We start from the raw sequence: 27,718 nt of genomic DNA on the forward strand, positions 1-27,718 counted from the left end.
CACAGCTGAGGTCGGTAGGAAAAGCTAGCCCTCTCCTTCTTTGTTTGAAGTACCTGTTACCAACTGTAATAAATCCCACAACAAAAACTCTTCCCTGCTTCCCGTCACCGATAGAACAAAATCCAGTTGTCTTAGAATTTCCTTTTCTCTGGTTTGGCATTCAAGGCTCTTTATAAACTGACCCCAACCTCCTTCTTGGGTCTCCTATGTAGATGCAATTCGTGGCTTGGCTACACTGGTTAAAAGCAACGACCACCATTTCTGGAGCTGCTGCTAGAGTGACAGAGTTGGCAAAGAACATGTGCTGACCAGCCCTGAAAACCTGACTGTGCTACAGGCTAAGCTGCTGTGCTTGGGTAAGTCCCTTCACCTCAGTTTCCTCGTCTGTAAAATGGACACACTCAGAGTACATACCTTCCACTGTTGTAAAGATGCAAGAATATGCACATGGCTTGCTTAGCCCACTGTTGATGCTCAGGTTTTATTACTGATTTGGAAACCTGGCTTTCCACTTGACTCTGCCTCCACTTAACCTCTCTGGGCTCCAGTTTGACTACCTGTAAAATGAGGAAAATAATTGTACCTACAACATAACCCACATACAAGGGCCTGAAAACAGAAGGGGCTTAGTGAATGTTTAGAGGCTGCAGCCATCATCCTCTCCCCGAGAAAACTATTTTGCTTGTCCTTTTCCAAAATTGGTCCATTCTAACTTTCCCTTTTCTAAGACTAATGGGGAAAGAGGAGCCTGAACATTTCTCACGTGGTTGGGCTGTGATATCACGAAAGACAGAGTCTTCTAAAACCCACACCCAGGGCCAAGGGAAACGCTGGGACTTGCAGCCCCTGAAGAGTCTGTAAGTGGAGCCCTCAGAGTTCAGTTGGGTGGGGGAGGCTGGATGTGTCCACCACTATGAGTCAGGCCTTGCTTGGCTGGGCGTCATCATTCCCCTTTACTTCGGGGGTGAGTTACGGCTTAAACAAAACAACATCACCTGACAATGCCTGAAAGAAATGTATTCTGCACAAAATGCATTTCTTTACACTCTTGGGTATGCAGCTGAATTTCCCAACATGGCAGCTGGGTGTTCATATATACAGATACCTGGGAGCTGGCATGGGGACAGAATGACAGAAGCAGGGTCCGGGGTTGTGTAGAGATCAGCAGTAAATACCCCTCAGAGGTGTTGGGATGACTTGGGTGCTGGGTGGTCTATTGCCTAGCTGCCTCTGAGCGTGGAGAATAAAGGATAAAGACAAAGCCCTTCTGGAAGGAGATCAGCTGGGTCCTGTTCCCACTGTGGCCCTGAGCCATTCTCTAAACCTTTCTGGGCCTATTTCTCCTTTGTAGATATAGGGAGTCAGACCAGAGAACTTCTTCCAGTTCTAAAAATACTGTTCAAAGCAGATGAGGGGCAGGCCTGACGGTCTTGTCCCCGGGGCTGCTGGGTCTGAGGCTCGGGGGAGCCCACCTGTGCACCCTCAGCCCCAAGTCCTGGGCTCGGGGCAGCCCTGGCACCATTATCTCTGAAGCCAGGAAAAGTCTGATCCACAGATCCCTTTCTCCTTCCCTCCCAGCTTCCACCTCTGACTCCTCCCTGCACCCAGAGGTCCGAAGCCTCCTCTGGACCTGGTTGCCCAGATCTCAGCCTTCCCCGGTCCCCCAGGCCAGCCCACCAAATGACCAGGTTAGGAATGACAAGGAAGAAGAAACCTGTTTCATCCTGGTGCCACCCAGCCTCAGGCCTAGGGTCTTGCTCGTGGCAGACCTGGAGGTATCCCTGAGTGCGTATAGGTTGTGGGTTCAAAGGCCCAGAGAGAAAGGACGAGGTGGACCCCAGGCGCAAAGGCTCTGGGAGGGACTGGGGAGAGGTGCCACAGCCTGGGTATGTGGCCAAAGCCAGCACTTCTGGGTGGAGAGGGAGCCTCGGGGCCTGGCCCAGTTCCCCATCCTGGTAGAGTTGCTGCTGGCAGGCAGTTGCCTGCAGCCTTCTCAGCTGCTGCTGCAGAAACAAATGACGGCACTGATGAAGAATAAGAGAAAATAAAAATGAGTACGGTGGCGGGGGGGGGGGGGGGGGGCGGGTCTTGGATTGGGGGCTGGTATTTTTTCTCAGGGTGTGGTTTCTGCTCAGTGGCTGGGTGACTGTGGCGGTTTGGAATGTGGTCAGACAGCGGGTGGGGTGGGGATGGGGGGCTGGCCCAAGGCATGGAACAAGGACATTAGGCCATTAGCCAAAGGGCCCAAAGCCCCAGGGCCACCAACAGCTCCGTCAGAACAGGGGCCTGGGGTGGCACGCAGAGCTGGGCCTCCACCCAACACTAGTGTGTTGTCCCAAAGGCCTCTGGTTTTGAGTAGCCCCGGGGAAGGGACATAGACTTGAGAGAACAAGAGAAATGAGGGGAGAAGGGAGAGGGCTGGAGGTAGGGGAGAGGTTAGGGTAGAGCATGGTCAGGTCTCATCTGTAAAATGGGCCTGCCGGATCCAAAGTGAGGCCTCAGTCTCCTCACCTGTTAAATGGGCTTAACTGTCTCTACCTCCAAGGGTGTCAGGAGGATTAAGTGGGTTAGTGCACATGAAGCTTTTGGCAGTGTTGTGCAAGTGGAAGTGATTATTACTCCACTGCGTGCTGAGGAAGCTTGACGCTGGCTGTGCCCACTGCCTAGCACCTAGCTCCAGGCCCGGCCCCAGTAAATATTTGCTGAGGGAGTCCCTTGCAGGAGTCGCTGTGGGGAGCCCCCCATGCCCCCCATGGCCACAGGAGGAGGCCACTCCTCTCCTGTGAGCCCAGGTCCCGCTCAGACCACGAAGTGGAGGGTGTAGGTGAGCTGGTGACCATTGTCCCAGGCGTAGAGCACCCGCTCCTTGGGGTTGTAGTCAATCTGGGTGGTGTAGGCGTGCTCGTTGAGGAAGGGCAGCTGCGGGCGGGCGTCGGTGCCCGTGTGCGTGTCGAAGGCGTAGGCCACGTGGCCCTCCCGCTGGTTGTAGGTGTCCACGGCGTACAGGATGCCGCACACCAGGAAGCAGTTCCCGTAGGAGTTTCGCCGCAGCCGCGTCTTCCACGTGGTCTCACGGTGCACCGACAGGTCGCCGGGGTCCAGGCGGCTCAGCACGATCACCTCGGACTGGGCCTCGTGGTGGTCGTCCGCAGCGGGATAGATGACCCACAGGCCGCTCTCGTCCACGGCGAAGTCAATGTCCGAGTGGCCGCGCCACTTCCAGGGTGTGGTGTCCTCGTACACCGCGTCGGGCAGCAGCGCCCAGGAGGCCACGAAGCGCTGCCGCAGGTCGTACTTGATGATGTTCTTGGTGAAGGCGCGGTTGTAGTAGAAGGCGCCCTGGTACACCACGTGGCCTGTGCCGATCCAGTTGTAGGGCAGCTTGTACATGTTACTCCAGCGGCCTGCGTGCGGAGGGCGGAAGGTCACACAGGAGCTTCCCGAAAAAACCCCAGCCCACCCCAGGGACCAGGGAGGCCAGGGACCAGGGCTGTTGGGTGGCCCAGCAAGGATACTGAGTGAGCTATGGGCCTGGAGCTGGGCCAGTTATCTGATCCCATCAAGACAGTCCCATGAAGGAGGTACTATTATTATCCCATTTGCTGGGGAGAGAACAGGCTCAGAGGGTTCAAGGTCACTGGTTGTGGAACAGCACAGCCAGGATTTAGACACAGGCTGATACCAGCCCCTGTGCTTTGTTTCAGGGCGTTTGCCCATGCTGCTCCCTCTGCCTAGACTGTCATTTCCCATCCTATCTGCCTGGGGAATGCCTCAGCATCACCTCCTCTGGGAAGTCTTCCCTGATCTCCAGGCTGGGTTCCCATAGCCCCCGAGGCCTCCCTCTAGCACTATACTGAAGTTGTTTCTTGAAGCCTTTGCCATGCACATCAGATTGTGCATTTCTGGAGGGCAGCTCATGTCTAAATGACCCTTTCCCCTCATCATGTTCCAGATCTGATAACCAAATTTCTGCCCTTCCCTGCCCAGACCTGAAGGCCCTGTAAGGCCTGGGGCTCTGCTCATCTGTAAAACAGGGTGATAACCCCCACCTCAAAGATACCGTGAGCTGATACACACTGGTGATTAGCACATAATAAGCACTCAACAAGTGGAAATTCTAAGTATTGTTACCCTTGACAGTAAATTACACTCATGAGGGCAAGACCACATCCATCTTGTTTGCTGTTGCATTCCAGCTTCTGGCCTGGGGCCAGCACATAGGGGGTGCCCCCAGACTCCTCTTCTTGGGGTGGCTGACCATTCGGAGCTAGGCCAGGCAGGGGAAGTCTGGACCACAGGAAACCACAAGGCAAAGGAGGGCCAAGTCTCCCTGGGGGAACCTCCCTAGGCTACCCACACCTGCCCCTTTCCCATCACAGGGGTCCCTGACCTTGCTTGAAGTTTTCCAGGTTGCGGAATTCCACCAGGCTGTTTCCATAGTAGTAGTTGGTGACATAGATCTTGTCATCCCTCGCAGCAGGGTCCTTCATCCAGGCTCCCTCATGGCGCCCATAGCTGTGGTGTCTCACAGGGGGGTCCACGGCCCGGAGGGTGCCCTCGCAGCTCGCCTCTCTGCCTGTGGGGAGCAAGGGGTGCGGCATTTGGTACACAGACCCACAGACGCTGAGCCAGAGCAACAGTCCTGGGAACGTTATCTGGGTCTTAACTTAAATCGCTCCTGAGGTTTATTTATTTCTTTTTTCTTTCTTCATGATCAAAGCAATGTCTGATCATTGTAGAATACACAGAACATTCAGAAAAGGAGAATGGAGAAAATAAAAATCATTCAAAATTCTATTATTCAAAGAAATTTTTAAACATGTATTTCCTTCCTTTCCTTTTTTTTCTCTGCATGTATAGTCATGCAGACATACTTAAAAAAAAAAAACATGATTCTTCTGAATATACAGTTTTAGGTATCCTGTTTTTCCTTCCACTGAGCAATCTCTCACATCATTAAATGGCCTTTTAATGATGTGATCTCAAGGTTCCACCAGGCCGCCAGACAGCTGTGCCCTTGAATTTATTTAACCAGTCCCCTCAGTGTTAGACCTTTAGATTATTTTCAGTTTTCTGATATTAGAAATAGGCTGCAAGGAAACCAGTTAAGCTGCAGCTGTTGTTCACATATCTGATGGATCCTTTAGGAAAGAGATTCCTAGAAGTGGAATGCACGTGGACCAAAGTAGGGAATGGTTTTGTCTTGTCATCACAGGTAGCCAAGATGCCCTCCAGAAGGACGGGCTCGATCGATGATTTAACGAGGAAGATTTCTACCTAAGACACAAGCCAAAACTGTAATCGTGGAGATAAAAACAGGGCCAAAGACTAGACAGAGGAAATACAGAAGTGAAAATAGTTGCTGGATTTGATGATGAGGTTCTAGGTGATGTTTTAAGAAGAATTTGTTGGAAACACTACCTGTTTCACTGTAAATGTTGTCAAGATCTGATCTGTAAAGATCAGATAGCAAACATTTTAGACTTTCCAGACCACATACTTCTGTCCCATATTCTTTAACAACCCTTAAAAAATGTAAAAACCATTCTTAGCTCAAGGGCTGTATAGAAACAGGCTATAGGCTGTGTTTGGCCCACGGGCTGTAGTTTGCTGACCCCTGTGAGGCTTACTCACCTTGGCTGGGGACTTCTGGGCGTGAAGGTGGCGTGGTGGGCAGGGGACTGGTGATGGGAGTCAGGGTAGGGGTGGGGGTGGGATCCGAGGCAGGGGTGCCAGGGGCCAGGTCCGCTCCCTCAGAGGCCCTGGGCCCAGTCTCGTCACGCTCTGCTGAGTTGGGCTCGGGCTGCCTGCCCTCCGCCCGGGCCGGCAGCTGCTCCAGCCAGGAAGTGCCCTTGAGGGCGTTGTCTGTGGAGAGAAGACCCTGTGCTCACATCCTAGCAGCACTGCCGCTGCCCGGGGTCCAGGCCCACCGGGTCCCAGCGCTGGGGCCATGGGGGAGAGGTGCGGGTGGCCCCTAAGGAGTGAAAGGCCTCGAAAAGTGGGAGGTGGGGAAGGCTTCATGGTCAGCAGACTGGCTATAGCCCCCTCAGATGAGTGGCCTCGGCCAAGTCCCCTGCCTCGGTGGGCCTCGTCTTCCCCTTCCGTGAAATGAGTCATGGGGTCCACCACGTCAAGCTGTTGTGTTGATTAGAGGAAAATGTGTACAAGACATTTGCACAGATCTTGGCAAATATGAGGTGCCAGATGTGAGACCCCTTTCACTTCCTGGATCCAATTCCAGGAGGCAGAAACCCTTGCTCCCGTTTTACAGACTTTCTCCTAGTCCGCTCCCCTGGAAACACCCTCTCACCCAGCATTTGCCACTTCAGGTAGGGAAGGGCAGGTTCAGCCAGCTTCCCGTCACCTCTGGACCCAGTTCTCTGCCTTTGCCCCCTCGTTCATCTCCTATCTCCCATCTCTCAGCTTCCTTGGCATCCCTCCCCCACTTCTTCCACTCCTGCTGGCACGGGCTTTGCTGATAGGAGGACTTTTTCAGCTCCGTGGGACTGGTTTGGGGCCATCTCTGGGTCATCCCTGACCCACGCTTTCCTGGGCTGGAATGGATGGGGTCTGGGTAGGGAAAGATTCAGTGGCAAAGAGCAGGGGACAAAAACTCCTCAGCTTCTGGGCTCCAGTCCCACTAACTTGCCGTGAAACCTGGAGGCTGTCACTTCACCTCTCTGAGCTTGTTTCCTCTGCTGGATCAAGTGCAACAGCATGCGTGAAAGGACTCAGCAAGCTGTGATGCCAGAGACAAAGGAATGGTGCTGTTGTTACCGTGATGGTGTGGCCCCCAGAGATGCACTGAGGCCCCTTGACTCCAAGACAATCACCTGACTTCTTCCTTTTCTCTCCCTGCTGGGCTTCCTCTTTGCATGGGGTTTAGCCAGGCCCTGCTGTGGAGCAGCCCCTGGAGTCTCTCGGGAACGAGGGCATCCCCTCTGGTCAGCAGGCCTCAGTGGGGCCCAGCCTCGGCAGCCTGCCAGGGCAGGGGCTTGTTCCCACGGCCCTCACTGGCAGAGTCAGATGCCTGCAGCTGTTCCTGGGCAGAGCCCTGGCCAGGGGTCAGAGGCTCTATGCCGTGGCTAGGCTGACCTGGCAGGACTCAGAGCCAGCAGCTGGCACCAGGAGCTGGGAGAAGAGGCCCCTGAGCCCTGAGAGGCCAAGAATTGAGGGGGCTCTTGGGAGACTGGTCCCTCACAGTTCTACCCCTGGCCCCCTTGGGCATGGGCTGGGCAGAGAACCTCACTGGAGGAGGGGGTCAGCAGGACCCTGGAAGGGGGAGCAGTCTTGGGACACCTCTCAGGGACATCAGAGGAGAGCAGGCATCTGGGGAGGGGCTCAGAGGAAGAATCAGGAGTCACACCAGTGGGGATGGCCCAGAAATTTGGGTACTCTTGGAACTTTTGTCTCTTGTTTCTCGGTTCATTATTTTGTTGTCCTTCACTGTGATCGGGCAGGGAGCTGTAAGAAAGATACAAGAGTCTGTGGGCTCTTCTTTGGGGGGAAAAGAGTGGGAGGTGCTGGAGAGGCCATCCACCCCAAGGCCAGTCTGGAAATGGGAGATGCCTCAAAGGCCCCAGGTCACTTCCCAGAACACTGGTCTGGTCCTTGCGTTCGCCCGCCCACCAGAGGCAGCTGCCTGGTTATGGGTATGCTTTTTCCCACTAGACTGTGAGCTCCGTGTTAGGCAGAAAGTCTGGAAGGTACAGCACGTACATAGTGAACCTTCCACACATCTTTCAATGAAGAAGGAAAAGGCCAGTGAGGGTGGAGACAGCTATAACTACTGGAGAGGAACTGAGTGGCCCTTTGTGTTGATTTGATCATTTCATCGCCCAGGAGTGGGATTATCCCACCGTATGGACGAGCAAAGGGCACCAACAGGTAACCCATGGAGCTGAGATCTGGGGCAGTCTGACTGTAGAGAAGACCCTGGGTCCCTGTAGGGGCCCCCACTCCCCAAGGTTCCAATCTTCCTCTAACTCACCAGCCATGGCCTCGGTTATCTCCTTTCTGCCCGCCTTGTAGTAGGTGATGCCTCGGATCACAGCCTGCTGCTGGGCCAGGGCCCGGGGCTTGGCTGTGGTCTGGGGGAATCTGCCCTTGCCCTCCTTCTTCAGCTTCTCCACTTTCAGCAGCTTCTCCTTAGGAGGTTTTGTGAGGCCCTTGTCTACAAAGCTCTTCTGCATGCTGCCATATTTGTTGTTGTCTTTGCCTTTCCCTCCAGCTGTGTCCTGGGGGAGAAGGGAAGTCTCAGATTCGGAGGATGGTAGAAGGGATGTTGTGGGGCGTCAGGAGGCTCAGCATGTGGGGGCTGGTAATGGCCATGTTGCTCCTGGCCCCGCGTCCCAGGTGCTCATGAAGTCACAGCTTTCCTCCCATAGTTACATCCATGACTGGGGTGTGCCTCAGTTTCCCTACTCAGCTCTCTAGCTCCCCTGCAGGCTTGAAGCCCAGCCTGATAGGTTAGATTCCTGTTCTACTTCCCAACTCCTGTACACTCCCCCCTGGGGGTAGACTATAACAGTCTGCTCCCTGGGGAGGTCAGCTTCCCATCCCTGTCTCTCTCACTCATTGGTCTCTGTGTGTGGGCAGGGAGAGGTTCTCAGGCCCCAAGGCAGGCTGACCAATTCATCACAGTGTGCCTGGAACTTTCCCAGTGTTAGCACTGAAAGTCCTGTATCCTGGGAAACCCTTCCTTCAGTCCTGGGCAAACTGGGATGGTTGGTCACCGGGGCATTGACCTTAGGGCATGCTGTTTCTAACATTTTGTGAATTTTGCTATTTTTGCTTCCTTTTAAATGCCTCTGATGCTGGCTTGGCACAAGAACCTAGGGCCTGTGACATCACCCATTGTTAGGCAGGATCTCTAGGAGATACAGCAAGTACAGGATCTAGACCTTCTGTGCCACTGCCCAAATAGGATTCATTCTTACTGTGGAATTGGCACACGAATGAGCAGGAAGCCAGCTCCGGGCCAAAGCACTAGGCTTCCTCCCTGCTTTATCAGCAACTAGGTGGTCCCTGCTGCAGACACAAATAGCCCCATTGTCAAAATGTCAGCACGGAGGCTGAGGGGTGGAGAGGAAGAGCATGGGCTCGGCTGTCAGGCAGGCCCGGGTTCCAACACAGCCACCTTCTCTGAGTGACCCCACTCCGTGTTCTTCATCTGCCAAACTGGCAACGAGCATCCCTCCTCGCAGGTGGCTATGAGATTGAGATAATGTCTGCGGAGAAGTCAGCTCCCTTTTTCCTCCACTCACCAAATCACAAGGCCACTGTGGGAGTGGTGGGCTGTATCCTGCACGTGGAAATGGTCAAAGGGGCACGAATGGGACTGAAGTCTAGTCTGTACTCCATTTGCCAAGCCACACGCCCTGGTACGTGTCTGTCACAGGAAGGAGCCTTTGTACAATTTATCCACCCAAAGGGGGCTCCTCCTTCTAATTTATCTGGCCTGTGGGAGAGCCTTTTCTGCAGCATGTCTGCCTACAGGAGGACCTTTTTCAAAGGTGTGTCTGCCCAAAGGTGTGTTGTGTGTCAGGTGGCTCAGCCTGGTGAGGGCCTTTGCTCACTTTGTGCGCTGAGTTTGAATATGGAAGGCTGGGTGTTTGCTGCAGGAGTTCTCCACCCCAGGATGGGTCGGATGAAGTGGTATTAGTCGGCTGGGGTCCCCGAGGCATTGCCCACCTACCCATGAGCAGGCCTGACCCAGCCAGGGGCCCAGCCGCAGCAGGGGAGGTTAGAAGTGGTTTTGCCGCAGCCGACCTGGTCCCTCAGGACCAGGCAGGGAGGGTCATCTCTACAACCTTGTCCCCACTAGTCTGGAACCAGGAGTGAGAATACTGCTGGAGAAAACTCCAGCTCTGAGGGCTGGAGCCCCACGTCTGCTCCCAGTTCAGCTGTGTTGACGGCTCACTGAGCAGCAGGCACCCCCTGCCCCCGCCCTGCCACGGACTCCCCCGCTGTGCCAGCCCTCGGCCCCATCCCGCGGCCCCGAAGCCCCACCCAGCTGGCCCTCAGGGCCGAGGTCCTGGCACGCCGTGCTCCCAGCCCACCCACCTTCTGGCCCGTCACAAGAGCCCTGGCCTCACCTGAGCCTTACTGCCAGGCCTGGGGGCTGGGGCAGCGGCGGGCGCCGTGGCCGCGTCCTTCTGCAGCAGCTGGAGGCCCAGGCTGGAGAGCTCCTTCTTGATGCTCATCATGATGGCTGAGTGGTTCTCGTAGTGCCTCAGCTGCTCCCTGAAGTGGCGCATGCTCTCCCTCACCACCTCGTTCTCCTGGCTCAGGTTGGCCTTGATACTCTGTGGGGGCGGGACCCAAGAGCTTTCCAGCCTCCTCTGACTGTCCCCAGCCCTGGTGGACACCCCAGCTTCTGCCATCAGGCTTTGCTGCCCAGTCTCCTGAGCAGGGCCTGGGGGAACGGGTGGGGCGTTCCCTCCCTTCCTCCCTGCCTTTCTTTCCTTTGCCCTTTGCTTTCTCATTTGAGCCTATTTTGGGAACTCTTGCATATCTGTATATATAGCGCTCCCCATACCTTTTACTGGCCACACAGTTTGCCACTGTATGGATGGGCCAAAATGTATTTAGCCAGTCCCTTATGGATCCACCTTTTCAGTTGCTACCAATCTTTTGCTACTTTAAAATTACCTTTTAATTTCGCAAGTAATACATAAATACCTCTTTTTTATGAAATACTCAAACACTGGAACTCTGTGGGGTTTTGCTATGGTCTCTGATCCCTTCCTAGTCTCCAAGTCTCCGACTTCTCTCCTGGGCAGGCTTGGCTCCTCCCACCGCACCAAGCCCCACCTTTACTCTTCCTCTTGTTCTCCTGCCTTGCCTCACTGTCTCCCTACTGCTGGGGACTCTGCCTGGCTTTAGCAGCCCCTAGCCCCACTGCCACCTGGATCGCAGGGTGGACAGAAGGCACACTGTGTAAGGCAGGTTCCTCCGCCTCAGCGCTGCTGACATTTGGGTGCTGTGGGGCTGCCCTGCGCACTGTAGCATGTTTAGCAGCATCCCTGGCCTCTGCCCACTAGGACCGATAGCATCCGCCACCCACCGCCCCCAGACTGCGACAACCAGAAGTGCCTCCAGATAGTGCCAGCTGCCCCCTGGGGAGCAAAATCACCCCCGGTTGAGAACCACTGGCGTAAGGGAAGAAAGCAGAAGGAAGCTGGGACCCCAAATTGTTGCCTGACCTCCTGCGATGTTTTTCCCTTAGGCAGAGGGAGCCATCTCCTCCGCAGTGAGGCTGTTCTCTCCGCCTCCTCCCAGTGTTAGCAAAAACTTTTTCTTTTTCTTTTTTTTTCATAGCTATCACTTAGTGAACAGAAGCAAAGCACAGATAATGCAAAACAGAAGATAATTTAAAAATCATTTCCTTGTGGCTGCAGACATCATTTCTGGTTTGTTCCAGGCTCTGCAGACATACCCTCCAGATTGTCTGGCTCATAGTTGCGTGAAGTGAGTTAACATTTCCTAAGATTACCAGAGGAGAGGTCAAAGGAGGCTAACTGTAGAACCAACAACAGGAGAGCCTGGCATGTACTAGATGCACAGGAAATACTGGTGCACAGTAGAAATTCAACAACTGTTGCCATTCTCCCATGCTGGCATGGGCCTGGCACATAAGAGATACTCAACAAACACTTTTTGAATAATTAAAGCCACTGTGACCCCAACTTTGTGGTGAGTAAGGGGTTAATCTCCTCTCGTGGGGCACAGGATGCCCAGGTGCCCCCCTCTCTGTGGAAAGGAAGCTGGGAAAGGAAGCCTTCACGCCCCTCCTGGCAGCTGCATATCCCCAGGCTCCCAGCAGCCCAGCAGGGACCGGATGCAGGAAACAGGCGGAGGCCAGGCTGTGCCAGCAGAGATGCAAACCTCAACCTGCAGCCTGAACCTCCAGGGTCACTCAACTCTGTCCCTGTCCTCAGGGGGCAGTATCAGCCACCCGCCCAGCCCTCTAGCACATTTGCCCCGACCAGGAGAAGACACTTAGCACCTCTGCCTCCATGGTAGGTGGGTCCTTGAACAGCCATGCGACCTCGAGCCTGGCCCCCGTGGGCTTGGCCAGTCCTGCACAATGCTGGCGTTTCATGCGAATGGTTGCCCCAGACTTGTGCAATATATGGGCCCTGGTCTTGGCGAACTGAGGGCGGCTGCAAGTTTCAGCCCCCTCTGCACCTCTTTCATACAACCAGCAGGTGCCTCAGTTTCTCCACCCAGCCTTCCAGCTTCCTACAGGCCCTTGAGGCCCAGTCAGACCTCTTCCTCAAAGGCTGGACCCTGTGGCCTGCATCTCCTTCTCCCAGCTCCCTGCACGAGTCCAGCTTCTAACAGCCACCAGGGTCCAGACAGAATTGCCTAGGCCCCTTCGGACACTGCCCTTGGCCTCCAGCACTGCACCAGCCTGGCCTCTGTTTCGAGCCCTGCCCTTACCTCTTCCAGCGTGTTCATCTGGGAAGCCACCTTGTGGACGTAGGCGTGCACCTTCATCAGGTCCATGCTGTACAAGGTGCCCTCCAGGAGATCCACCATGGACTGCAGCTGCCCGGGGAAGGGTGAGGGTTAGGGAAAAGGCACAGCACAAGGCCAGGCACAGAGGGTGCAAAAGGAGCCCCACCAGAGCATGAACCCCAGAGCCTCAGAGTGGTCTGCTTGACTAGACCCAGCCTGCTCATAATCACAAGAAAAGCTCTTTTGAGCACTTCCATATGGCAGACACTGTATAGGGGCTTGAATGAGCCATTTCACTTAATCCTGAACAACCCCACGAGGTGTGTAGTGGACACTGGGGGAGCTCCATCCACATCCCCTGGATCCCTGCTTCTGTTTCTTGTGCCCAGCCTTGGCTTCCATGTGCCTCCCTTTTAACAGTCTGCATCTGTGACTCTCTTCAAAGAGCCACTTTGCCCACCAAAGTGCCTGGGAGTCTACGTCCTCCTGGGACAGCCTGTAGGCAATGCCTGATTGGTGTGGGCATCTAGTAACCCAGCATCCTAGCTAGAGTGGCCAAGATGCCAGCGAGAGTGTCAGGGAAACCTTGGCACGAGGAGCCGGTTGGGAAATCAGCTTTCCCTTGCTTCTAGTGGGCGGTTCCTCCAGCGCACCCCCTGTATGCGTTCTCAGGGCCTGAGCATGCTGGTGCTCCTGTCTGGCCTTGGCCAGCTGTTTCCAACACAGTTTTACTCCCCCTCTCCCAGGGGTGTTCAAGCTGTTTTAAGCCAGAGAGTTCTTCTCTGAATAGACTTTGATCTCTAGAACAGAAAAAGGGGGTGGGGGGCTCTGGTGGAAGCAGGGATAGGGCCTCGAGTCTTCTCTGCTCCCCTACAACCTTGTTCAGACTCCGAGGGGTTGCATGGTACCCCAGGGCTCTGTGGAGTTCAGTGTGAGAACCATGCACGGAGACTCTCCTGGGCCTCAGCTTCCTTCTCTGTGAAATGGGCAGCAAGATTGTGGAGCGGAGCAGTACCGTCTGGATAGGGCTCAGCTCAGAATGGGCACACAGCAAGGCCTTCATGAATACCAGCAATGATGATTACTATTCCAGGCGGCTAAATGGGGCCTCCTAGCTTCACTTCTGCTGCCTTCATGGCCACCAAAACTGGCTTCCCAAAGCACAGCTTTGACCATGGGTCTCTCCCCTGCTAGATTACTTGCTGTGGCTCCCCACTGCCCAAGTGTGGCTACTTATCTCCTGACCCTGGCATTCAAGCCCTTCTTGATCTGCCCCTGCCACCTTCTTCGGCCTCAGCAAATGCTCATTCTGGGCCAGGCATTAAGGACAGTGATGACAATAGACACGAGCCTTCATGGTCCTTTACAGGCTGTCAAGGAGTGCAGAGTAACACAGAGGTGCCTGGATCAGGGAATGCAGGTGGGAACACACACAGGTGCCCAGGTCATTAACGACGGGGCAGTGACCTTGTCTGGGAGTGTGTGTGGTTTAGTAAAGTCTGCCAGCAGTAAGTTTTGTTTGAACTGAGCTCTGAAGGAGGAGCACAAATTAGACAACGATGGCCGGAGAAGGACATTCCAGGCAAAGGGAACAGCTCGTGCAAAGAGCTGGAGGTGTGAAGACACATGGTGTGTTTGAGCCGAGCAACTCAAAATGTAGTCTGCGGACCAGCACAAGTCCAAGCTGCTCGTTACCAGTCTGTGATAAAATAATTACAAAAAGTGAGCGTAGGCTTTTATAAACTTTCAGAGCCATTTGACAGAGAAATTTTATATCTGTGGACTCTAATAATACAACACTGGACTTGTATTTTGCGTGTCTGTTTCTATTCCAATTCATTTTCCTAACAATTCATTTTTATAGTATTTTACAAGAGTGTTGGTTCTTGACAGATTTTTTTTTTGACTGAGCCACATGGCTTGCAGGATTTTAGTTCCCCGATCAGGGATCAAACCTGGGCCCCTGGGAATGAGAGCGCCAAGTCCCAACCACTGGATTGCCAAGGAATTCCCAGTGCTTGACAGATTTTTAAAAAAACTGGTCTTTCACCACATATAGTTTGAGAAGTACAGTGTGGAATTGACAGGTGGTTAGTGGGGCTGGGGCAGAGAGAGGGCAGGGGGGGGCACCCTGGGCCACACCCACTCCACTTACTCTCACCCAGAATGTTCTTATTTCTGCTCACTTGAGGGACTCCTACACATCCCTCAAAGCCCAGCTGTAATGTTACCTCCTCCTCTGGGTTCCCACAGTCCCTGGGACGTCCATTGGCCCAGCACTGACTGCACTGCCATTACTGGGGTCAGGAGCTGTGTCCCCATAGGACTAGAATTCCTCAAGGGTGGGGCCATGCCAAATTCATGTCCAGAAGGAAAAGGAGTGAAGAGGTGAGAGACACGCCCCCAAGAAAGGGGATCTAGAATCCCATTCTTCCTCCTCAGAGCCATGCAACTAAGGCTAAATCACAGCCGCAGTTCTTAGCTTGAGGGGAAGGGTTGGGGTAGAGACAAGGAGCAGGTATAGGGTGGGTTGCCCTGTTCCCCTCCACAGTGGCTTCCCCTAACCTCCTCTCCCGGGGGGGCTGCCCACTGAGGGAGGGGGAGCCAAGCCAAATGACAGGGGCCTCAGCTCTGTCTCCTACTGCCTCTGTCCACTTCTCCTCTTGGGGCTCACTGGGTACCTGTTGGGTACTCACTTATACTTCTACAGTATCAAGGAGGCAGAGTATCTTCTCTGTGTTCCTCCTACGACCCCTCCTGCTGGGTTAATCCCACCACTGCCCCAGTCCAGTCCTATAAGGCTGAATAAAACCCCCCATGGCTGCTGTGTGCTGAAGGGACAGCTCCCGGCTGAGAGAACTGCCCAGTGACCTCTCCACTGGGCAAGGGGACACAGCAGAGAATTCCTGGATTCAAATTTCTTGCTGTGTTATGTTAGGGAAGTCACAGTTCCTCTCTGGGCCTCAGATTCCTCCCCCAAGTAAAGCTGGGAACATAAGTTCCCTCTCCAAAGGGCTGTAGCAAGGATTAAATTAGCCAGCATTTAGGAAAAGGTTTTGTCTATCCTCATGTCAAGTATGCTTACAATTCAGTTGTTGAGAAGTGGATTTGAGCAAAAGTCGGTTTTGTCCCTGTAACTGAAGACTGGCCTATGGCTTCAGTGCCTGGAGTCTGCAGGGCCCTACTGGGTTTGGGAGACAGTGTGGTCCAGGAACTGCCAAGTTGTCAAGAGGCCATTTGGCCTAAAATTCAAACACCACCCCCAACTTCAAGAGTTTTGGTATCCATCCAGTAGTTACAAAAATGAAACTAAAGTTAAATTTAAAGAAAACATTTTTAGCCAAATGTTGGGAGACAGTTCTTCCCAGGCCTCTTGCTTTTCTGCATGTCTTGCCTGCAGAGGCACTGACTGTCCTTGTTCCAGGCCATCTTGTTGCAGAGTGAACAGCCTTGGAGCATCCAGAGAGTGTTTCCCTCTGGAGCAGGGAAGGTGTGCTTGGTGCTCATTATAAGAGATCTGGATTCTCTAAGTTGGGGCTCCTCTCTTGGAAAACATCCCACTGTGTGTGCAGGTATTATCTGGCCCTCACTGCATCACCCCGTGGGAAGTGAGTGGGAGAACCAGTGCAAGAAAGTGGAGACACTCTGGCGACTGTGAGTAATAAAGTCCTTTGTCTCTGGCTCGTGTCTACTGCCAGCATCCATGAAACTAGCAGGCTAACTTGTTAGCTTACAAGTAGGGTAACATCTCAGTCAACTTCACAGTTCTTGACACGAAAAGGGCAAAATAGACACGTTTGGAAGAAATTATAAAAGAAAAGGATCCTCTCAAAAGCCACCAAATTATCTGGCTATTACAGAAAGGAAGACAGGAGAGCAGTGTGATTTAGAACACATGCTTTGGACACAGCAGGCCCTGAGTTCACATCCCAGCCCCACCAGGCCCGCCAAGCACGAAGTTGCGCATGGTGTGAATGGCACGAAGGTGCCAGGCTGGATGGGGGACTGTGGTCTCCCTGCACATGCCTATCCAAGCCATGGGTCCTGGTGGTGGGCCCGGCACAGGGCTGTGGCACCTAGAGGTGGTGCCTCTTTCTATTCTTATGGTGGGGTGGGGGGAGGGGATTATAAGCACAAAATTTACATAAAAATATGGTATAGACTTGCGGCTGCATGTCATTATGTGAGAGCTTGGGCCAGTTACCTAACTTCTCCAAGCCTCAGTTTTCTTGCCTATAAAATGAGGACAAAGATCCCATACTTCACAAAATGGTTTAAGAATTTAGAGAACTAATGTTAAAAAAAAGAAAAGAGCTCAGCACAATGTCTGGCACGAAGGTGGTACGTGAGTATGGGAAACGTTATTCCATAAAAAACAATCAAATGCCACAAAATACTACATGGAGGTGCTGACAGATGACCTGGTTTGGGTAAAACACAGGACACTGGGATAGATGCTACTAGATGGTAAAGGGCTCTATCCAGGTAAGCTAGCCAAAGGATGCTGCCTCCATCACTGACTGGCCGAATGGTCTTAGGCAGGAATTGGTTTCCTCTCAGGGAGCCTCTGTTTCCTCACCTGTGAAATGGGATGAGAACTACCCCTGCCTTAGAACGTGTGGCCTTTTCATTGGAGGGACAGCCGGCGCCAGCCTATGCTAGGTGTTCACGCAGGAGTGGGGTCCCATCCCGGCCTTTACTCCAGAAAGTCTACCTTGAGGAGCTCGGGTGCCTGTTTCTTGAGTTTCTCCATCTTCCATTCGTTCTCGCAGGGGTTGAGCGAGGAGGGTGGCGCGGTGCAGGAGCAGCGGCAGTCGGTGCCGGAGCTCACAGTCTCTACTGTGTAGAAGTCCTCCACTCGCGCCCGCCCGCTGCGCACCCGGCTGCACGCGTCCTTGCTCAGCGGCCGCATGATGCACTTGCAGCGGCAGTCTGAGCCCTCCGAGGTCATGCGCACCTGGTCCACGTCGCCGAACACCTGCAAGAGGGGCCCCGGTGAGCCGAAGGCCAGCGCTGAAGGGAGGGGGAGAGAAGGAGAGGGAGGGACAGGTAGCAGGATCCGGCCCCCCTGGCCTTTGGGGGCACCATTAGAGAAGGAAACAAATTTCCTTACAAGGAAATAGAAGCCTTATAATAATAACAACAATGAAAAGAGTAATGGCCGCTGTGACAAACAGTTTCGCTGTTTCTTAATAAGTTAAACATGAAATTACCATGTGACCCAATAATTCTACTCCCCTGGGTATATACCTAAAGAATTGAAAACAGGTGTTAAAGCAAGGACTTGTACAGGAATGTTCACAGCAGCACCATTCACAATAGCCACAAGGTAGAAACAACCCAAAGGTCCATCAACTGATCAATGCATAAACAAGGTGTGGTACAGCCCCACAATGGAATATGATTCAGCCATAAAAAGGAATGAAGTACTGATGCATGCTACAACATGGATGAGCCTTGAAAAATATTATAGTAAATGAAAGAGCCACTTATATTAATATCCAGAATAGGCAAATCCATAGAGAGAAAAAGCAGATTAGTGGTTCCCAGGATGTAGAGAGAGGAGCAAATGGAGAGTGTTTGCTTAATGGGTACACGGTTTCCTTTTGGAGTGATGAAAATGTTCTGGATCTAGGTAGTGGTGATGGTTGCACAGCATTATGAATGTACTACATAAATGCCACTGAGTTGTACACTTTCAAATGGTTAAAGTGGTAAATTTTATGTTATGTGTATTTTGCCACAATAGTAAAAAAATATGAATGGAGACCTTTTACGGAGCACTTACTACATCCCAGGTTTCAGGTGCGTTACACCCTTTAATAATATCTGTGTATGGGGGGGGTTTCGTTACCTCCAAAGTCCTTAGCCTGGCCTTCAAGGCCTATGTGAGCTGACACCCTCCCTCAAGGCCCTCCTTTTGCTACTCTTTCCTTCACTCCACTCCACCCTCAGGAGCCTTTGCGAATTTGGTACCCTCATCCTGAAACCCCTATCCCTCATATTCCCTGAGTTCATTCCCTCACATTAACTTACACATTACCTCCTCTGAGAAGCCTTCCCTGACCACACACCTCCCATTTCTCTCTGTCCCCTTATCTAGTGGCTTTGCTTTTCTTTATTGCACGTACTACCATCTGAAATATCATATCTGTGTTTTCTTATTTTTTGTCTCCCCTACTCTACTGAAGGCACCTTTAGAGGCAGACACTTTGTCTAGTTCCCTCCTATATCCCCAGAACAGTGCCTGCTTGGCTGAGAGTAGGAGCCCTGGAAATATCTGTTGGATAAACAAGCCCGTATTTTACAGACACTCTAGAGCACAGGGCTAAGAGCATGGTGTCTGGAGCCTAGGCCAGTAACTGTGAGATTGTGGGCAACCCAATTTTTCTGTGCCTCTGTTTCCTCATTTGTAAAATGGGCTCCTGCCTCACGGAGTTGTCGTGATGATTAAATGAGTTAATATAGGTAAAGAACAGAGCCTAAGCAATAGTGAGTGTGTCTTAACTGTGAGCCATTATTAATACAGCTAAAGAAACAGAGGCTCAGAGAGGTGAAGTCACAAGTTCACACAGCTTCACCTGGGAACATCCAGCTTTGGATATCTGCCTCCAGATAGAAATCACTGGTTTATGCTGCTTCTCCTACAAATCTGTTTCCCCAAATCCTGTGTGACCTTAAACAGGTTACATAACCTCTCTGAGCCTCATTCCCTCAGTGGTAAAATGGATGACTCTCCATACCCGGCCTCCTCATAGTGAGGCTCAAATGAGATACATGACCTCCATTTAGTGGTTTCCCTTCCCTCCTCCCTTTTCCTTCGATCCCACCCTGGGAGGTCACATATCCAGTGTCTAAGTGTGGTCACTGGTCCCTGGGGCAGCAGGACTTTGTGCCTGCAAGAGTCAGCTTGGTGAGATCAGCGGTAGGTGCCAGACTCAGTCACCGCCTCCAGCCTACCTTGCCCTCACACACCAGCCGGGCTCTCGGAGCCCCAGCCAGCCACTGCCCTAGCTGGTTCAGCCAGCCCCATCCTGGGCTTCCAGGCTCTCAGGACACAGCTATTTATGGCTCAATCAACAAACCAACACCGCAGGCCTCATGGCTACTAAACTCTCACTGAAGCCGCCAGGACCCAGGTGAGTTCAAGGCTCCCTTGGGCTTTCTGCCAAGCCCAGCCCCCATGAGTGTCCCAGTGCCCTCTGGGGAAGGGCAGCAGGCACTCCATTTCTGCTCTGAGCCCTCAGACACCTGTTTGAAACCCTGGCCTCAGTCAGACTCTGGGTGATAGCTGGAGGTGCAGAAGAAATAGAGGTACATCCTTGACCTTCTCAGCCATGAGAGAAGCTGATATAGTGAGCTCTGAGATCACAGAAAAAGACACCCATGAAGACTGCTCAGAGGAGGGCACCCCAGGGGACATCTCGAAGCATGAGTAGAGCATTCCAGGGAGAGCAAGTCATATATGCAAAGACAAGCAAGGGCCTGGCACTTTGGGGGCTTGGAGGAGGTTGACTCTGGCTGGTGCCTGCAGAGAGCCTGGGTGGCAGGAGCTAAGGCTGGGGGTGGCAGAGCCCGCTCGTGGAGGGCCCTGAAAGTTGGCTGAGGATCTAGATTTATTCCTGAAAATACTGGGGATTCATGAAGCGTTTTTTTTTTGTTTGTTTGTTTTCTTTGTTAGTTTCTGCTTTATAACAAAGTGAATCAGTTATACATATACATATGTTCCCATATCTCTTCCCTCTTGCATCTCCCTCCCTCCCGCCCTTCCTATCCCACACCTCTAGGTGGTCACAAAGCACAGAGCTGATCTCCCTGTGCTATGCGGTTGCTTCCCACTAGCTATCTATTTTACGTTTGGTAGTGAATATATGTCCATGCCACTCTCTCTCTTTGTCACATCTTACCCTTCCTCCTCCCCATATCCTCAAGTCCATTCTCTAGTAGGTCTGTGTCTTTATTCCCATCTTGCCACTAGGTTCTTCATGACCTTTTTTTTTTTTTTTTCTTAGATTCCATATATATGTGTTAGTATACTGTATTTGTTTTTCTCTTTCTGACTTACTTCACTCTGTATGACAGACTCTAACTCCATCCACCTCACTACAAATAACTCCATTTCGTTTCTTTTTATGGCTGAGTAATATTCCATTGTATATATGTGCCACATCTTCTTTATCCATTCATGAAGGGTTTTAAGTAGGAGAGAGCCAGGGTCAGATCTGCATCACGGGACACTCACTCAGGCTGCTTTGTGGACAGACGGTGGGTGGAGGAAGCAAACCTGGGGTGCAGAGCCCAGGGAGGAGACATTTACTGAGAACTCACTGAGTGCTGGGGAAGTGTGGGGCAGTGGTTAGGAACACAGCCATGGGCCACCTACAGCTGTGTGCTCTTGGGTAGATTACTTAACTTCTCTGTGCCTCAGTTTCCTCATCTGTAAAATGAGGGTACTGCTAGTGTGTACCCAACAAAGGACTGTGTGAGAACTGAGAGACGGAATACCAGGAATATGTTGTAGTTGTTATTATTACCACCAAGAATCCTGACAGGGGCTTGTTTTTCCCTTTGTTTTTCCACGTGGGTGCATTGGTAGATATTCTTAGCAGTGTCCTCCAGATGAGGAAATAGCCCTGGAGCCATCAAATGACTCGTTCAAGGGGATCAGAGCCCAGGGTGGGGAGACTTGCTGTCCCCTGGAGGCTGAGGAGGGTGAGGAAGGAGGTGGCTACGGGTGGAAGCTTTGTCCTGGGTTGTCTGTGGGCGAAGTGTACCCTGGGCCCTGCTGGGCAATTCTCCCTGTCTGTGAACGCGGACAGCCAGGCTCGGATGCTGTACGTTCTTTAGATCGCTGCTACTACCGTAAGCCTGCCTTCTCTTTGAGACTTCTGGGCCCCCTTCCCGGCTCTGCTGGAACCCCTAGCCAGCCCCACCCACTCCCCCAGGTGGGGGTAAGAGCCCAGTGAGGGGATGTGGGTGTGTTCTGTGTGGCCAGGCCAGAGAGGCCTCTTCCTCAGGACTCACCCATAATCCAACGCCCATCCCCACCAGCAGCGGCCTCCACATCAGACTGCAACATTCCTTCGCTCCTCAGATGAGGTGCTACGTCCTGATGGGGGCGGCCGAGGCCCTGACACAGCCCAGGAGTCAGGAGTGGAGTCGGAAGAGAGCCTCTGCTCCAGCCACGGCTGCCAGGAGCCCAGGCAGGCCCCTACCTCCTGTGGTTACTATGTCCTGTGCTGCTTGACTGGAGGAGGCAGAGCACCATGGAAAGGAGCCAGGCCTGGGCTCAAATCCCAGCTCCCACGTGTCCTCCCCGCATGACCTTGACCCCTCTGAGCCTCAGCTTCCTCCTCTGTAAAATGGGGAGGATAACAGTCCTTTCCTCATAAGCTTGTCCTGAGGCTAAAATGAGTCAATGCATGCAGAGTGCCTGGCATAGAACAACTGCTGTCTACTTGCTACTGAAGTTGCTCCCAATAACCCTCCCTCACGTTTGTACATCATTTTCTACCTCTTTGCTCTCACCACAACCCCACCTTGGAGAGGAGAAATCTGAGCATCAGAGAAGATGAGGGGCTTGCCCAGGGTCACACAGCACAGGCTGACTCCAAAATTTAGTTCACATGCTCTTCCTCCTATGACCACCAATAATCACCAGGCAAGGGCTTCTCCACCAGCAAATGAGCTGGGATAGAGATGTTGGCCCTGGATCAGGCCTTGGTGGGGCAGGGGAAATGGGGCTCCCACTGGGCCTGACCCACCTTGCCCTTGGCCTGAGGGCTGAAGTTGCTGCCTCAGCCCCCCATCCCTCCCTGCAGGCTTGCTCAGCACACACTGCTGCCAAAAACCCCAGAAGTGTGGGTGGCTTGTGCTTAAAAAGTTCCCTAGCAATTTGCAAGGAAATCCCACAATAAGATGGCGAGAAGGTGTACTTGATATTTCTGAAGAGAGATGGATAAATCTGGCCAGAATGGGGAAGAGGGGGTTCAACCAATAAAATGTTCTAGAAACAGAACAGTTTCAAATTGTGTCACCTTGAGGTTGAATCTTCCCTATTCTCTCATGGCCAGCCCAGATTCACTGAGAGGCAGTTTCCATGTCCTCCTGCAGGGAAAGACCTCCCCTAGAGCCCATGGTCAGCTGGACACCTCCTACACCCCAAAGGTACCCCAAACTTAATCCATCCAAAACTGGGCCCAGCATCTTCTCCCAAACCCGTGTCTACCTACCTTCCTGCCCAACCCAGGTCTCTGAGCCTCCTTCTTACTCTGGAACCCATCAGTCACGTTCTTCCGATGGATGCTTCATTCTAAATATCTCCTACCTCAATCTCTTGGTCTCTACTCCCCGGCCGCAGCCCGAGCTCAGGTTGCATCAACTGCTACCTGGGCAATACAGGAGCCTCCTCTCTGCTGGATTAACCTTCCAAGAGCTCCTTTTTGATGATCTGTTATTCTCTTGCTCCACAAACCTCCATGAGTTCTCAACTAGGGGATGTGCCTCAGAATTACCTGGGGTGGAAGGACTTGGAAAATGCAGATGCCCTGTCCTTACTCTACATCCCTTCACTCAGATTCTCTCAGGCTCCCCAGGTATTTGGATGCCCACTAAAGGCTGAGAATCCTGGAGCCCCAGGGATCTCCAAACTCCCCAAGTTCCCTATCTTGGATTTTTCAGCAGCCCCAACCTGACTCTTTTGAGCTTCAGTGTTCAAGTCTGTCAAATGGGGAGGGAGCACTGAAGTCTTAGAGTGTTGTGTGAGATCCTGAATGTAAATCCTGGGCAGGGGGCTTGGCACCCAGGATGCTCTTCGCATGCCCCAGCCAATAGGAGAGATGGAGCAAGACCTTCCCTGCAGAGAGACCCCCGTGGGGCCTCACTCGGTCCCACACTCTTTGTGTGCAGAAGGAGGACTCCATCACTGTGCAGCCCTTGCCTGCTCTGGAGCCTGTTTCCAGTTACACCCACAGGCAGAAACTCCCTGAGTGGAGGGGCAGCAACACCTAAGCCTCCGGGACCGGCCTGGCCTGGAACATCTAATCCAGCCTGGGACACCACCGCCTGCCTGTGCTAGCCCCTCCTGCTCCCCTGGCCCAGCTCCCACAGGCCTTGGCCTCCCCACTGTCCTCGGGCCTCTAATCAGCAGCAGGGCTGACCAAAGACCCCCTTCCCACCCCAGGATGCATGGGGAACATGAGGTGCCAGCAGCCCTTTCACAGATGGGGAAACTGAGGTAGAGATGGGGAATTCTCAGCCACATTCCTAGGACACGCAGCAAAAAGCAGGTTCCCAGAGGTCTCTCGTGCTGTGCCTGGGTTTCATGTGGTTACCTGTCTGTCCACCCTAACCTTCACACTGGGCAGTCCCTCAGATGTGCCAGGGAAGCTGTGAACTCCTTCTCCCACTCCCAAGATGGGCAAAGCACTTCCTTAGATGGAAACCCCAAGTCCTGCTTAGGAGAGACCTTGTTATAAACACAAAATTAAAACACGCTGAGTGAGGAGCTGGCCAAGACCACAGAGTTCCTTGGTGAGTACTGGGGTTGAGCTGCCGCTGTACCCCTGAAAGTACTGGGCAGATGGCGAGGCTGGACCGCCCAGGAGCAGGAAGTCTGAGGAGGGGCCAACTTAACCCTTTAGGGCCCTAGATAGATTTCAAGTCCCAGACTGGCCTTCCAAAGGGCTCTCCCCTCACCCTCAGAAAATAGGACAGGCTTGAAGAGGAAGGAGGATTGTTGGGGGAGGGAGGGTGATAATGAAAACAGCTCTCTCTCCAGAGCCAGCAGGAGTCCGGCTGTGCTGAGGAATGCAGAGTAAATTCACCCATCACTTGATTTTTATTTTTCCCAGCTGGCTGAGTGGTGTGGGGTGGGAGGTGTCTGGGGGAGGGCTGTGCTGAATCCCCCAGCTGCTTCATCCTCCAAACTCTAGGATGTGCCTCCCCACCCCACCAGCCCCAGCTTGCCCTGGGACAAATAAACACACACACACACCCCCAACCTAGCAAGTGTTTGGCTGACTCACTACATAAACAGGGTGTTGGGTTTTCTTTGTCTTTGCTTTGCTTTGAATGTGAGCCCTCCCCCACAAGCTCTACAGCCCTCTGCATGGCTCAGAGGATGCCCGAGACCAAATATTCCTCCCAGCCAGAGAGATGAGAGGTGGCAGAGTGCTGACCAGGTTATCTGGAGTTTTTTGCTCACTTGTTCCCCTACCTGAGCCAGGTCAGGGAATCCTAGATGGCCCTATATGGAAGGGAAGTTGGGGAGACAGTGTTTTTCAGATGAGGGGACTGAGGTCCAGAAACAGTCAGTGACTTGCCCACGGTCACACAGACAAAAAACAAACGGCCAGAACCCAGGTTTTTTGATCCACAAGCTAGCTGTCTTTCTATACATCCTAATTTCCCCATCTGTAAAATGGGAATGATACTCATTCCCTCCTTGTCTTTGGAGCATGTGGTTAGGACTGCAGCTCACTTGTTTGCATACCCTGAGCTGAATCTTCAGGCTGAAGGTCTGCCAGTGCCCACTGCTCATATACTTACCATGTGGCTAGTGACCTCTGCCCTTTACCTGCCTGTGGACAGGGCAGCCTCACCTCCTACCCAGGAAAGAGGCTGGAGAGACATCAAGATAAGTCACTCTTACTCTCATGCTCTGCAGTACCTCCCTCCTGCCTCTCACTTGCCCCCAGTCCCAACCCAGTCCTCACCGGGTCATTTCTAGAACATCCTCAAGAGGTCCCTGCTCTGACTGACCCTAAGTGCTTCTCCTCTCTACATTCTGGATCACACTCCCGTTTGGGGTCTCTGTGGTAAGATTTTAAAATCACAGTATCATTTATTGGACACCCACTAGGTGCCAGAGTGGTGCTAAGCATTATCTAGGCCTGATCTCACTAATCTAGAGATCATAAAGGCCCAAGGTCACCTAGCTGAGAGATGGAGGCAGGATTTGAACCCAGGTCTGCCGGACACCAGAGCAGATCCTTTCAGCCATAACTGAGAACAGCTCAGTCACTTCTGGAGACACCGTGTCTTCTGGAGGGTGCATCAGATCTCTGGCAGGAACACCAGAGGTCAGGAGAGTGGCCAGCTCAGCTGGGTTCATTGGGTCCCCCGTATGGCCTGAAAGCCTTGGCCCAGGTCCTGCTGCAAACCTAGCAGTCGCTAGGTAGTAGTTAGCCAGGGGTCTGTCCCCACGTGGGTCAGCCTCCCATGGAAACTTTGAGCCAGATCTCCAGGCTGCCCCTGCCCAGCGCTCCCGGGAATCCCCTCCCTAGGCTGGGGACTGCATCTCCCTGTCTGGGCCGCCTTTAAGCTCCCAGCGCCCCTTCTCCCTGGCCCGGGGTTTCAGTACTGACCTCCTCCCCGCACTGGACTGTGTCCAGCGCCCCTTCCAGAGGCTCGGGGTCCCAAGCACCCTTGCCATCTACCTCCAGCCCTTCTTCCCCCACGAGCTCCTCTCCCGGGGTCCCTGCCCCTGCGGCCTCCCTGTTAAGTCTTCCCTCTCTGGGTCCTCTGTTCCTGGCCCAGACATCATGCTTAGCCCGCACCCCCAGCCACAGCGCCCCCTCGCGCCAGGCTACACGCCGAGCTGCGTCCGGGTCGGAGGGCCGCACATACCTTACTGTCAGCGCGCACCGGGCTGGCACGCAGCAGCAGCAGCAGAGGCAGCAGGAGCAGAGGCAGTGGCCGGGGCGGGAGGGCGGCTGCGGCCATGGCGGGACGGGCAAGGCGGGCACAGACAGTGGGCGCGGAGGCCGGGAAGCGCGGGCCGCACTGCTAGCCGGGCGCCGCCGCCAGCTCTACCCGTCCCGCGCGCCCCGCGTCTGCCCGCTGCTCCCCGCCCCGCGCCCCCTCCCGCGCCGCTGGGGGCGGAGCTAGGATGAAGGGGGGGCACCCCACCCCGCGGGCCCGCTCTCAGCCGGGCTTCTTTGCCATTGGGCGGCTCTCCAAAGGGCATCCCTGTAAGGAGACAAAAAAAGGTCTTGTTTGGAGCCCGCAGGAGCAGCGGGGGCAGTGAGAGGAGCGCGGGCTCCCTACACCGAGTGAGGTCCTGTTCTTTGAGATGTGGGACCTTGGACGTGTCTCTTCACCTCTTTGAGCTTCAGTTTCCTCGTCTGTTAAATGGGGAAAACAGTGCTTTCCTTTTGGAGTTGGTTGTAAATTTCAGATGAGTGATGTTTCCAGGGCAGGCGAACCTTTGAGCTCTCTAAACACCCAGACCCTGCCAGCTCTACCCTTCTCAAGGCTCAGACGCCTCTCTCCTGCATGTTCCATTTCTTCCTCCCTCCGAGATCCCTCCCATCAACCCCCAACTTAACTCCAGCACCTCCAACCTTTTAAACACCCTCCCCATCCGCCTGAGGGAGCGCCTCGTTTCTCCGCTTCCTGGGCAACAAAACTTTCCCGAGGAGCCATCTGCGGTCGCCAATCCTCAAATTCCCTGCTCATCCCCTCGCTCCAGGGGTCTTCAGTCTCACTATGGAAATGCCTTGTTGGGGTCTCTGGGCCCTCCTGCAACCCAACCCAAAGCGGCACCTCTCTACCCTCTCAGAATCGACGGCTCTTGATCACGCCCCCTTCTCCAACTCTCCTCTCTCGGATTTGCTCTCGGATCTCACCGCGGACGACTCAGTCACTTCTGCAAGTCTTTCTGCCTCTGTGCACGCCGTGGGGGGTGGGGGGAGGGGGAGTGGACCCCCTTTTCTAACCGCTCCTGACTATGTCTGTAGATTACCCCTCCCCTGAGCCCAAGAAGGCTCCTCTTGTGTGTGTTTGCCTGGCTTTGTAAACATCAACTGCTCAAAAAGGGACACTGATTTGTGCCCTCCAGTGTTGCTACCTTCCACACCTACCCTATCCTTACTTTCCAGCACTTCCCCTTCCTGCACTCCTCCATCCTCTTCATTTTCCTCATGGAATTTATCACTTTATGAACTATATTGTTGGTATGTGTTTCTTTGTGTCTGTTCATGCCTTCTCTTGTGGGAGAGGAATAAGGCCTTCCTGTCCACATACTTCGTCCACAAGCAGCTAGCTCAGTGGCTCTCAAAGTGTGGTCCCTGGACCAGCAGCCTCAGCATCACCTGGGATCTTGTTAGAAATGCAAATATAAGGCCTCAACCCAGACCTAAGGAAGCAGAAGCCCCTCCAGGGGTGGGGCCCAACCATCTGTGTGTTTCTTTCTTTTTTTTTTTTGGCCCCACCGCGCGGCTTTTGGGATCTTATTTCCCTCTCTAGGGAT

The 27,718-nt window shown here is 53.4% G+C and overlaps 1 protein-coding gene across 1 annotated transcript; it reads right to left on the reverse strand.

Moving 5' to 3' along the window:
• Positions 1-1,004: 1,004 nt before the first annotated feature.
• OLFML2A (olfactomedin like 2A) lies at positions 1,005-26,344 on the reverse strand. The gene is made up of 8 exons (XM_082467768.1): positions 26,095-26,344; positions 17,180-17,443; positions 12,448-12,555; positions 10,098-10,307; positions 7,991-8,237; positions 5,635-5,865; positions 4,391-4,576; positions 1,005-3,404 (listed from the first exon to the last, which is right to left on the reverse strand). The coding sequence occupies exons 1-8, from the start codon at positions 26,188-26,190 to the stop codon at positions 2,800-2,802; spliced, it is 1,947 nt and encodes a 648-aa protein (XP_082323894.1). The 5' UTR covers positions 26,191-26,344; the 3' UTR covers positions 1,005-2,799.
• Between the last annotated feature and the right edge of the window lie 1,374 nt (positions 26,345-27,718).

Source organism: Balaenoptera physalus (assembly GCF_965194825.1).
Source record: "Balaenoptera physalus genome assembly, chromosome: 7".
Lineage (NCBI taxonomy): Eukaryota > Metazoa > Chordata > Mammalia > Artiodactyla > Balaenopteridae > Balaenoptera > Balaenoptera physalus.